Below are 13,833 nucleotides of genomic sequence, written 5' to 3' on the forward strand. Positions count from 1 at the left end.
ATAAAACATACTGATTATACATTAATTAAGCACTTTATTATGTATACCCATCTGGTATATATACATTAACTGATTGTTTTATAAGCTACTCCTACCATATAAATGTATGGTCTGTTGCTTTGTACACTTGTGTTACACTTATACCACAGTACAGCACAGCTTGTAAAGTAATTTTCACAACTAAGGCCTTACCTACAGTTCACGGACCTTGAAATGAGTCGTTTTCCATGAAATATGCAATTTGCTGTGAAATTCAAAATTTAAGGTTTCTGTTGAGTGATTTAACATTCACGTAGCATATGAAATATGAGGCGCAATATGCAATATGAGATGGTCCTAGCAATCATACGCCAATTACATTAGTATAACAGACTTTTCTGTGGTGTGATGTGATTTATGTGTGTGTTTACATATTGAATGTATTTTGTCCCTTTGAGGATTCAGTTCAATTCAATCAATCAATTAAAATAATCTCTCTGATCATCTCTCTGTAGTCTGTGCTGGTCTTTAAAGAACAAGCCAGTAAAGTATTAAGCTCCTGATAATTTGCCTATGTACAGTTTACTTCTCAGCAAACTCTAAAGATGCTCGGTTACATTAGCAATCGGTTAGACAAAATGTCCAAGATGTCAAAGTCTAAAGCAGCTAAAAACACCACTCAGGTAACACGGACGAGTATTTTCGTCTACGAGAAGGTGCTGTTAAGGTAGGATGACTGTGTATTGTAGCTTCCATTAATTATATCATTTAATTTACGAGTGTTCTTAAATGACTGTCGTGACTTGTGGCACTTTTGTTTAAAAATCTGTGAAACCCGTGAAATTAAGCAAATTTTCCCGTGAATTTAGCAGAGCCCTACTCATAACACTACTACTCATGTACCTAATAAAGTGCTCAGTAAATGTTTGTGCGTACAGTAGGTGTCAGTAACGCTACAATTAATCCAGTAAGAAGAAAACGAAGCAGAAACTAAAGAAGGAAGCAAAATTAGAAGGAAGAGGCGAAAGCATGGCGGACATGGAAGGAAAGGGTAAACCTATTTGTGAATATGCTAAGAGGATTGATCCTACCAAGGAAAATCTGACACGTGAACAGTTACAATTCATTCGGCAAGCAGAGCTTGCTCAGTGGAAGAAGAATAGCCAGAAGCTTCGCACTCGAAATCTTCTAACTGGACTTGCTATTGGAGCCATAGTAATGGGCATATGTATCCTCTTTACACAAGGTTATTGCGGGTAGTGTGTTATCTAACCATGCTAGAAATTATAATTTCATAATTGTATTGCACCTGTGTTTTACTGATGTGTTATCTACTGTTTAATTGCAAAGTAGTTTTAACTGAAATGGTTTATCTGTCTGTTTTTTTATATCTGGTGTGTAGACGTTTTATATCCACTGTATTTCTGTCTACTGTGGCTGTAATAGCATCTCTTTTGCTAGGTCACTGTGCTTTTTTGGCAAAATGAAGAAAATGCACCAGTGCAATTTCCTCATCACCACTAAAGAAAAATTGAGATTTAGTTTTTATTGATGTGCTATGCTGTCATTGCTTTAAAATTTTAAAAATGAAACATTTGACTTACATAGCACCTTTCTCACACCCAAGGACGCAAAAAAATAAGGGCACCTACTTCATGAAATGGGGCCCCACTAGTGCAGAAAAAGCTAGGATGCACCATATACAACCCCAAATCAGAAAATGTTGGGACCAGGGGCGGAGCCAGGGGGTGGCCAGTGGTGGCCATGGCCACCATAAATGAATCTTCGGCCACCCCTCCGGCCCCCCCATCACCGCTTTGCCGGCAACTTTTTTTGCGGAAGCATTTCTGCACGCAGGTGTTCTCACAGGGACGCAATTCAACAGCGCACCTCAAAGAAGTAGTTCTCCCCCAAAACCGTGCAGTAATACACGACATAAAGGTCAACCACCAACACAATTACAGAAGCAGTACTACATAGTGCTACTAGTACTATTTAGTAGTATTTGTGGCGAGCTACGAATAAAGGCGCAACCGGGCTCTGCGCGTTCCAGTGTTGCCAGATTGGGCGGTTATCCGCCTAATTGGGCGGATTTTGTTTGAAAACAATTTAATAGCAGTTAAATAACACTTCTATTTAAAAGAATATATTCCGTTTTAAGAAGCTCCAGCATTGTAGAAGGCTGTTAAAAGTAAAGACTATTTTCAATGCTGATTTGGCTTAATAGTGTTGGTCAGTCTGTATCATATTGTTGAAAGAAAATTTAAATTTGTTTTCCATGCATTCACACTAGCATGTTCTGGGGTTCAAATGAGTCTCATCATTACACACAAGTTGGCAGCCAAATGATAATGTTTTGCAAAGGAATAGCTTTGAAATTCTTCCTCATAATGTTAAGGTTATAGGCTATATTCTGGTTTTTCACTTGTCAGGGAAAATGAAGAGAGAAAAAAAGCTTATTATTCTTCGTGATGTAATTCTACATGGCACTTACTGCCTGTATAGGTAAATGAGTGAGTGACCACATAAAAAAAGGTATCAGTTTCTGTGCCACCCCTGTGTGAGCAATGGTCTCAGTCTGGCCACCCCTATGGAAATTGTCTGGCTCCGCCACTGGTTGGGACAGTATTGAAAATGCAAAGAAAAAAAAAAACAGCGTTTCTTACATATATTTTGATATTTATTTTATTGGAGACAGGCTGACCCCAAAATGTTTCGTATGGTCAGCTTCATTTCATTTGTTCATATACATCCATTGCTTTAATTCAGGTCTGCAACAAATACCAAAAAGTTGGGACGAAGTTAAAAAAAATAATAATAATGTAATGTCAAACAGGAAAAGTCAACAGGTTATTGTAATTATGACGTTTCGTTTCAGTTTATATGAAATAATGCTAATAGTAGACTAATAGTAATTATGTCAGAATCAACTATAGTTACCTAATGAACACATCTTGCACAAAGTTATACACTCAGGTACAATTTATAACTCACAATTATTAATTAATAATTTTGTACACTTAATACATAACGTAGAGTAATTTCCCTGTAGTCTACATGTTCTATACCAGGGGTTCTTGAACATTTTGGACCTCTTCATGTGCAATAAATAGATCCACCATAGGCTCATCTAACAAAAACAATTATTCAGAGATTAAGGACATATAGGGAAATATTTATTATGGTTTTTTTCTTGATGGTTTTTATTACTTAACCAGTTTTTTTTATAATGTCCTCAGTAATCTGGCTTGTATCACCTTTAGCAGGTGGAAGTTCCTTAACAAGAGGGAAATGCACTTAATATCATGGATAGTGTACTGTATAGCCTTTAAATCCATATAATTATTTAGGGCTGGACGATATGGCTAAAATTTATATCACAATATAACTCCTAATTTCGGTCGATACGATATAATTTCCGATATCGATATGAATAACACAAATGTCAGAAAAACTGCCAAAAACACCAAAATTTGATGGCTGTACCTGCAAACCTCTTTTCTGGTTTCTGGCAAGAAATACAAGCTGAATACACCACTGAATTAGTCCTTCATCTCTTATCAGCTATTTCGTCTGCTTCTTTTTCAACTGTGGACAGTGGCGGAGCCGGACAATTTCCATAGGGGTGGCCAGACTGAGACCATTGCTCACACAGGGGCGGCACAGAAACTGTCTGATACCTTATTTTTGTATGTGGCTAGTACCTGTTGATCTAGTAGTGTTTTGGTCACTCACTCGTTTACCTATACAGGCAGTGAGTACCATGCAGAATTACATCAAGCCTAGCATAATAAGCCTTTTATTTTTTCTCATTTTCCCTGTGAAAAACTAAAATATAGCCTATAACCTTAACAGAATTTCAAAGATATTTTTTTGCAATACTTGATCATTTGATTGCAAACTTGTGTGTACTGATGAGACTTATTTGAACCCCAGAACAGGCCAGTGTGAATGCATGGAAAACAAATTTTAATTTTCTTTCAAGAACATGATACATTCTGACCAACACTATTAAGCCAAATCAGCATTGAAAATTGACTTTACTTTTAATAGCCTTCTACGATGCTGGGGCTTCTTAAAACTGAATATTCTCTTTTCAATAGAAGTGTTATTTAAATGCTATTAAATTGTTTTTGAAAAAAAACCCGCCCATTTAGGAGGAAAACCGCCCAATCTGGCAACAGTGGAACGCGAATATCCCGTTGGTGCCTTTACTCGTAGCGCGCCACAACTACTAAGAAGTAGTATTAATAACTGGTAGTAGTACTTCTTCTGTAATTGTGTTGGTGGTTGACATTAATGTTGAGTGTGTAACTGGACTGTTTTGATGGAGAACTACTCGCTTGAGGTGCGCTGTTGAATTGCGTCCCTGTGGGAACCTGCGAGCAGAAATGCTTCCGCAAAAAAGTAACACCGGCAAAGCGCACTGACGTTATGCATATCAATCGAATTTGTTTAAAAATCATATCACCGTTATTGAAACATTTTCTATCGCGATATATATCGATATCGAATTATTGTTCAGCACTATATTCATTTATCAATCAAATAAAATATTATAACTAAATTGTCTTAACTTGTGATTAGTAGACCTTTTTTGTCTTCATTTAAATACAGATGTCAATGATTAACTGACATCAGGAAGATTTAACCATTTCTTTTTATGGAAGTTAATCAGAGTCTTGACCAGTCACTTGTCATATCAAAGCTGGATTACTGATACTTTACTGATACAGGTATTTTCATGTCCCCTGCAACTGATTCAAAAGGCAGCTGATCACCTGGTTTCCAATAAACTCAAATACTGCCTTATCACCCCAGTGCTGGATTTTGTTCACTGGTTGCCTGCAACTTCTCATATTCATTTTAAAACAATGACACTTGCCAACAAATACAAAAATGGACCAGCCAACTTTTGTTAGAGAACAAACCATGTTTTGTACCATGCACCCTTCGAGCCACAAGTCTAGCTCATCTTGATCCACCAGTCAGATTTAATGAAAACAGACATCAAGGCTTTTCTTTGTACTAGCACCCAGGTGGTGGAATTACTTATTATGTCTTATTGAACGGCTGTCCCATCTGTAAAAGTGCCCTAGATGTGTGTGTGTGTGTGTGTTTGCCTTATGATGGACTGGCAACCAGGTTGTTTTCTACCTTTCAGCCAGTGAATCCAACCCACTGCTTCTCTGAATAGGACAAAGCGTTGGTAAATGAATGTAATGATCTCAGATCAGTTAATAGTAGGTAAGGTAATAAGGTAATACTTGTTTATACAGTACTTTAAGTCACTTTGGATAAGATCTGCTAAATTCTGTAAATGTACCTGACAAAAAGTAATTGGTCAATTAATGCTGTTGGTTAAAAACATGTATTCTGAATGTTAAACTGTTTCTGCTCACCATGTTACGCTGTTTTTAAGATTGTTGGTTAACCATTGACTAATGGCGGATGGTTATCGGTTTAGAAATGGTCAAAATTTACATCCCTAATTTAAAACAATAGAGATAAACTGAGAAATGAGAACTTGTTGTTTTCAAGAAATTAGTTAATAAAAATTATTTTAGTGCACAGTTATTATAATTTAAAAATATATTCCCCATATTGAGTAGTTTTATATAATTTTCTTTGTTTTATGACATATGTCTTGGCACTCAAGCATGAACATGTGTATGTATGTAATGCATAGTGTCTGTTGGCCCCTTTTTACTATACACCGATCAGCCATAACATTAAAACCACCTCCTTGTTTCTACACTCACTGTCCATTTTATCAGTTCCACTTACCATATAGGAGCACTTTGTAGTTCTACAATTACTGACTGTAGTCCATCTGTTTCTCTGCTTGCTTTGTTAGCCCCCTTTCATGCTGTTCTTCAATGGTCAGGACCACCACAGAGCAGGTAGTATTTGGGTGGTGGGTCATTCTCAGCACTGCAGTGACACTGACATGATGGTGGTGTGTTAGTGTGTGTTCTGGTATGAGTGGATCAGACACAGCAGCGCTGCTGGAGTTTTTAAATACTGTGTCCACTCACTGTCCACTCTATTAGACACTCCTACCTAGTTGGTCCACCTTGTAGATGTAAAGTCAGAGAAAATCACTCATCTATTGCTGCTGTTTGAGTTGGTCATCTTGAGATCTTCATCAGTGGTCACAGGGTGCTGCCCACAGGTGCTGTTGGCTGGATTTTTTTGGACCATTCTCAGTCCAGCTGGGACAGTGAGGTGTTTAAAAACTCCAGCAGCACTGCTGTGTCTGATCCAGTCATACCAGCACAACACACACTAACACACCACCACCTGTCATTGTCACTGCAGTGCTGAGAATGACCCACCACCCAAATACTACCTGCTCTGTGGTGGTCCTGACCATTGAAGAACAGCATGAAAGGGGGCTAACAAAGCAAGCAGAGAAACAGATGGACTACTGTCAGTAATTGTAGAACTACAAAGTGCTCCTATATGGTAAGTAGAGCTGATAAAATGGACAGTGAGTGTAGAAACAAGGAGGTGGTTTTAATGTTATGGTTGATCAGTGTATATTTTGGCTCTAAAATTGTGGACCCCTAACACCACATCATGTACCCTACATTGGGAGCCTCCACTCTATACCACTGAGGGCTCAATTTTAGATTATGTATTTGTCTAAAAAATTATTACACCTAGAAATGGTAGTACTAAAATGTACCTTTTTGTCACTTGATGGTACAATCAAATTTATCTTGTATAGCCCTTGTTTGTATATTTTTACATGGAAAAGTACATACAAGGCTTTAAAGTACAAACCCTATCTTTGGAAAAGTTGGGGACATTGTCTAAAAAGCCATTAAAACAACAATCTGTGATTTGTTAATTCTCTTGAACCTTTATTTAACTGACAAAAGTACAAAGAATTGTTTATAACACTCATATATCGTCACGCTAAGCTAAACCTGAGAAAACATATAGTCACACTAATGTTTAAAGGATTTGCATTCCCACTGTTAAAAGCTGATGGAGAGACCCACTATGAGCTCTATGTATACCCAATCTTTAATGCAGGCACCTCACCAGACAACAGAGATAGCCCAATCGACCTCCCTACCTCAGGTATAGCCACTTGTTCCTGTTTAAGTGTGCAGCTAAATCATGTTAACAGTTGAAAGTAACTCTATTCGTTGTAATAATTTGTGGAATCTACACAGTTATAATAAGTGTGCGGTAAAAGCCTTGGTTCACTTAACTAATTTTTATCCACTTTCATGGTACCAAAAAAACTGCAAGTGTGAATGTGATGAATTAGTATCCTTCATCATATTATATCCTTTAGGTGGCCATCATCAATGAATAACATTTTCAATTAAATCAAATTATGTTAAAGTTCATTTCAGCAGTCCTTACTAGGTTATGAGCATCTACTTCTAGATTCTCAAACAATGTAATTTTGTTATCTTAAATGACAGCCCATTCATTTTTTGAAGATTTGTGGTACTAATGGAGAGCAAACTTTCAGTAAAATGTTTTTATGTTAAATTGCTGTAATATAGTGTACTCAAATGTGTATCTGAGTGCGGCAAATACAATTTGTTAAATCTACTAAATATACTTTAGTAGATTTATGCCTGTGTAACTTAACAGCATATTGTTTGTTTCATATACACCTTAGAAAGCAGTCTCGGTTTAAGCCAGTTAAACAACTAATGAATTGTTTTGGTGGGACATGTTAAATTACTGTGTGTTTATATTACAGCATCTTATTGTATTAAAGTTTTTTTTTAAGCTGTTTATTATCTTAAGAGCTGGATAACATCTGTAAACGTGCTGGCCTTAACCAAATTTCACCAGATGGATACACATTCTACTCTGTGTCACAAGAAAAGATCATGGATGAATTAGATGAAGAAGCAAAGGTGGCTGGCAGAATTCGAAACGCAAGGACTGGAGCAAACTAAGTTGAAAACCATCTGGGATTCCAGAAGCCACTTTGCAGCCAGATTCCAACAGAACACTCAATTTGACCTCATCATAAGTGGCTCCATTTGTCTTATAAAAGCACCACATGGCATAAATAGACTCTTCATCCCATTGTATGGCGAATCTACTTTTTTTTTTTCTTTTTTTTTTTTGAGTGTACCTGGCCCCAATTTTCATGTGAAAAAGATTGTCCTAACTATATAAAAGATGGTGACTGAAAGGATGCTTAATGCTAGTGTTTGATTAAAATTTGTAGTAAAATTCAAATTATACTAGTCATTCAATAAGCACTAGTCATTTAACAGTGTGCATTAAGAAAAGGCACTTAAAGATCAAATAGCTTACCCGCTAACAGGCTAATGTATGAATAAACACTTGTATATCACCCTCAGCTAAGGCATTTGTAAAGACTGTGTATTGTTCTTTTGTTCAATCCCAAAAATGCCCTCTCCTTAATAAATAAATTAAAATACAATCAATCTTAAGACAATGATATTTTGAAAAAAACAACAACAACATGAACACGTAGGAAACTAGTATAATACAGCAGGGCACTGTTGATACCATGGCTCCTGGTCAGTGGACCTCTATGATAGCAGCAATAAACTACTGTTATATATGCTTTTAGACAAAAATGAGCAAGGAAAATGTTTAGTCAGTCAAATGTAGTTAAATGGCTCATACATATTTAAATTGACTTTTCTTAAATTCACTCCATATTTTATAGTTGTAGTAATACTATAATTATATTACTACTATAATTCTGGTATTTCTATATCTATCAGTTATACTATTTTTAGAGAGAAGATAAAAAAATCAACCTCATTTTGAAATGTACCCCAGCCAAACCTTTCATTTTTTGTCACAAAATTCTACACAAAATGGCCTACAATGACAAAGTGAAAGCAGGTTTTTAGACATTTATGCTAATTTATTAAAAATCAAAATGTAAAATATCATGTGTGCACACCATTTGATACGACACCCAAAAGTGAGCTGAGAACTGCTTAAGATGTTTCTACAATTTAATTGGAATCCACATGTGGTAAATTCAATTGATTGGACATGATTGGGGATTGCAAACACTTGTCTATATAAGGTCCCACAGTTGACCGTGCATATCAGGGCAAACTCCAAGCCATGGGGTCAAAGGAATTATCTGCAGACCTCAGAAACAGGATTGTGTCAAGACATAGATCTGGAGAAGAAATTGCTGCAGCTTTACAGGTCCCAAAAAGCACAGTGGCCATCATCATTTGTAAATGAAAGAAGTTTGGAACAACCAAAAATCTTCCTAGACCTGGCTGCCCGACCAAACTGAGTGGGCCTTGGCCAGGGAGGTGAGCAGGAACCCCAGGGTCACTCTGACAGATCTCCAGCGTATCTTTGTGGAGATGGGAGAACCTATCAAATGATCAACCATCCAGGCAGAACTCCACAGATCGTGCCTTTATGGTAGAGAGGCCAGACGGAAGCCACTCCTTAGTAAAAGGCACATGGCAGCCCAAAGGGAGTTTGCCAAAAGGCACCTAGAGGACTCTCAAACCATGAGAAACAAGATCCTCTGGCCTGAATACCAAGCATCACGTCTGGAAACCAGGCACCGCTCATCACCTGGCTAATGCCATCCCTACAGTAAACTATGGCGGTGGCAGCATCATGATGTGAGGATATATTTCCGGTAATCCTGATAGAAGGAAAGATAAATGCAGCTAAGTACACCGAGATCCTTGAAGAAAACCTGCTCCAGAGTGCTCTGGACCTCAGACTGGGGTGAAGGTTTACCTTCCAACATGACAACAACCTGAAGCACACAGCCAAGAGAACAAAGGAGTGGCTTCGAAGAAAGTCTGTGAATGTTCTTGAGTGGCCCAGACCTGAATCCAATCGAACATCTTTTGGAAGGAGCTGAAAATGGCAGTGTACCGATGCTTCCCATCCAACCTGACTGAACTTGCAAGGATATGCCAAGAGGATTGGGCAAAAATGTCCAGAAACAAGTGTGCCAAGCTTGTAGCTTCTTTACCGAGATGCCTTGAAGCTGTAATTGCTGCCAAAGGTGCATCAACCAAGTATTAAGCTAAGGGGGTGATATGTATACAGATATGTAACCCCTAAATAAACGATTTTTGTCAGTAAAATAAAATTGCATATTTTTTAAACCCTGTTTTCACGTCATAATTATTGGCATGTAGATGTTTGAGGCAAAAAATGTACTCAATCTATTATAGAGTGAGTGTGTAATGTAATAAAACATGGAGAAGGTGAAAGGGGTGTGCAGACTTTCCAGCTTGACTGTAGATTCCCACAAACACTACAAATTGCAGTGCAAAGCCTTTTCATAGGAATGACGGTCCACATACTTACATTTAGTTTATATATTAAATATATTTAAAGTTACAGTGTAATCATTAAATAATGTTTTTGCACCTGGGCAATTAAAAATGTTATTGATTGTAAAGATTTTACACAGCAAACTTTGTGAAAGCTAAATTTAAAAAGCTACAGCGCCACAGTCATACAACTGAATAAATTTGCAAGTGAAATGCTCTAAAACTGATGAAAAGGAAGACAGAATCTTGAAAAAAGTGGGATAAACCAAAAATGCAGCATGATCATCTCCATTTGTACAGTAAACATAAATGTAATCAGCTAAAAAGCATTAATACAATTAAATGCTTCTGAACAATGTACATTGGCTGGACAAAACTAAAAAAGAGTACTTTGACTATAATTAGCTTCTCATGTTTGTAATAAAAAAGGCATATAGTCCTTAAAACACCATATGTACAGTGAAGTTGGGAGCATAATGATAATACTCTACTTCTCTGCAAATGCCAGTAAAGCATTACATATCAAAGAAATAAGTAATGATATACCAGGACACATTTTATAAAAGGGATTTAAACTCCTGGCCAAGAAACTACAAATCATTTACAGAAAAAGTTGGAAAAGTTTGTAAAATGCAGTAGAATGAAATGTTAATTCTCTTCACTGACAAAAGTAGTAAATATGTCCAATGTCTACTGATCAACTTGATTGTACTTTGTAAATATAAACACATTTGGAATTAATTCCTTCACCACACACAAGTTGCGACAGAGGCACGTTTAGCACTGTGTTCAAAGTCATGAGACTTTTTAAATGGTTAGGGAACTGAGGACATAAACTGGTGCAGGTGTCATTTTTCTCTACTGTATTCTTGCTTGACACATGACTTCATCTGCTCAACAGTCTATGGTCCCTGTTGTCTAATTCTCCTCTTCATGATGCACCATACATTTTCAACAGAAGACAGGTCTAGACACGCTGTGCCTATGAAGCCACACTGTTGTAACGTGTACAGAATGAGGCCTGGCATTGTTTTGTTAAAATAACCACAGACGTCCTGGGGAAAAAATCAAGTAAAATCTGTAAAATCAAGCTATATACCTTTGCATCAATCGTACCTTCACCTATATGCAAGTCACCCATGCACCCAGGTGGGCACTGATGCACCCCCCATACTCCATCTTTATCACTGAGAACTCAATTTCCTTATTTCCAGAAAATAAGCTGACCACAAAAGACATTTCCATTGTCTTTCAGTCCATCTGATGAGCCTGGGCCTAAAGAATTATGTAGTGTTTCTGTATAGAATTGACATTTGGCTTTTTTTTGTGTAACAGAGTTTAAGGTTGCATTTCTTGATGCAGTGGTAGACTGTTAAGTAAGAATAGTTTTTCAAAGTACTCCAGGGCCCATGTGGCTATATTTTTAGGAGTAGCTTGACTGTTACTCATATAATGTCGTCTAAGGATTTGAGGGTCACACATTCAGTAATGGTTTATGTTTTTCCCCTACACAGGGGAAAAACAGGACACTGAATCTTTTCAAATTATTATATAAGGTAGTGGTGAAAGACCTAAATTATCTTGCATTAAGAAATGTTCTTTTTTAAACTAATTGACAATTTTCTCATGAAGTTAGACACAAAGTGTTGAGCCATGATGATTCATTAGTTGTACAGACTTAATCTTTAGTTGTATCTTTAGTATTCTGCTTTTAAACCCACTCATGATTCCCTCACCTGTTACCAATTCACCTGTTTATTGTGGAACATTTTAATATTTTATTAATATTGAAAAACTTGTTCTAGTGGGCAGAATGGAATGGTTGGTTGTAATGTGAGGCTATAAAGGTGGTTTTAAAGAAAGGGACTGAACATGGGCCTTTGAATACCTCCTGGCAGCAGTGATGAGGGTGAGGCTGTGTGGCAATAACTGAGTGGGTGGTTGGGATGGTTGGTGAGGTTGGCGGATAGGGCGAAAATGTTGGTTGCGGTAGATAGCTCTTGTTTTTGTTAAACAGCATAGGCAACAGGGGCGGCTCGTTCCTTAGGGCGATCGGGCGACGCACCACCAAAGGGCGAAAGAGAAGTTTTTCTATCACAGCTGTGACTGTTTTGGACAGTCTGACAGTCTGTCTTGCCTCTGAATATCATAGTCCAATCAGCATCGAGTTGTGTTCCATACAGTACCACCCCTTTTGGGGCGATTTCAGTCTGACTGAAAATCGCTCTGGATTGCTTTCATAGACTCTCATGTTAAGGCACTTTTTTTCGAACTGCAGGCACTGCAATACAATCTGAATGGGTTCCGGGAGGGCTCGCACTTACATGCTTGCGTCACACGTAACCTGGTGTAGCGATCTCGTCACCATGACTACCATTACCTCAGTTCGGAGCAACTCCATCGTGTCATTAAGGGAAATGCCATTCAGTCGTCGTAGTAATGAAGATAAATTAGCAACTTAAGAATTAGGACCACCCAGACCAAGTATGTAATGTAATTTTTAAATTGTGAATTGTGATTGCACTTATTGAAGACTGAATTCAATTGTTAGTGTGAAGACTTTACTTCATTTTATGATTAATGGTAAAGCTGGTCTCTCTCCATGTTCAAAGTTATTTGTGAGGGCAAACTGACAGATGACTTAAGATGTTAATTATTTAAGCTTTAATTTACCCATTAAACGGGTCACCTTGGCCATCATCGCATCATCCCCCCCCAAGATATTTGGCAGGAGCCGCCACTGAAACAAGTGGAAACAGGAAAGGGTCTTTTTTTTTAGTTTCAAAAGCTTTTTTTAAATAATCAGCAGTTGCACAAATATGCAGTCATTTATTACAACTGCAAGGAGAACTTTAATGTCTGTAATAATGATGTGTTATTAGCTAGTCCCAGTTAGGAAGCCTTTTGACAAGATACTGAGGCTGTGCTAATGTTCTTGGCTAAAATGTTCATAATGTTGACATGACAAATTGCAATTGGTAAAAGTGTCTGAAATATTAAGGACATATCATTTCAAATGGGGTTAGAAAATAGCAATAGGTTTAGTTGCAATAAACCAATTCAACAAGAACAATTTAAATAGCTCAGCACAACTAATTTCTCCAAATTTAACACAAAATTCCACTTTTCTACTTTTATTTATGCATTTTCTCCCTTTTCTCTTGATTTTTTTGTGTGCTGCCAATTAGTCTTCCGCTGCTGGGGATTCTGATCACATCATCCAGGAAGGGTATATTTGCCTTCTTATTTGCCCACACTCTGGTGGATTTGCGACATGAGGCAGGATATAGCACATGGAGAGCCACGCACTGATCTCCATGGTCCTCCACTTCTGTACAGGTGCCTCGGGCCCCTAACCAGGGTCCTTACACAGCGTTGAAGATCCCACTCACTTATTAGTCTGGTCTTTCCTACCCAGCAGACTGGTGGGCAATTTTGTCTGTTGCAGGCACTGCCAATTGAGCCTCCTAGGGGGCACCAAGCTGACAAAATTCTGCTTTTAATAACTGCAGCAGAATCAAGGACTTTCTTAGTTGCATTAGGTGTGCTAGAGACAAAACACATC

At 37.6% G+C, this 13,833-nt stretch overlaps 1 protein-coding gene across 1 annotated transcript; it reads left to right on the forward strand.

The window, feature by feature from the left end:
• Positions 1 to 969: 969 nt before the first annotated feature.
• On the forward strand, positions 970 to 8,410 carry LOC134321773 (cytochrome c oxidase assembly factor 3 homolog, mitochondrial). The gene is made up of 2 exons (XM_063003596.1): positions 970 to 1,207; positions 7,807 to 8,410. Exons 1-2 carry the CDS (start codon positions 1,009 to 1,011, stop codon positions 7,911 to 7,913), a joined length of 306 nt encoding a protein of 101 aa, XP_062859666.1. The 5' UTR covers positions 970 to 1,008; the 3' UTR covers positions 7,914 to 8,410.
• The last annotated feature ends 5,423 nt before the right edge of the window (positions 8,411 to 13,833 follow it).

Source organism: Trichomycterus rosablanca, chromosome 10, assembly GCF_030014385.1.
Source record: "Trichomycterus rosablanca isolate fTriRos1 chromosome 10, fTriRos1.hap1, whole genome shotgun sequence".
NCBI classification, from domain to species: Eukaryota; Metazoa; Chordata; class Actinopteri; order Siluriformes; family Trichomycteridae; genus Trichomycterus; species Trichomycterus rosablanca.

Coding starts and splice junctions, on each gene's coding strand:
- LOC134321773 (XM_063003596.1), top strand. CDS start 1,009: ATGGCGGACATGGAAGGAAAGGGTAAACCTATTTGTGAATATGCTAAG. Junction 1,208..7,806: donor AGCCATAGTAATGGGCATAT/GTATCCTCTTTA, acceptor AAATTTCACCAG/ATGGATACACATTCTACTCT.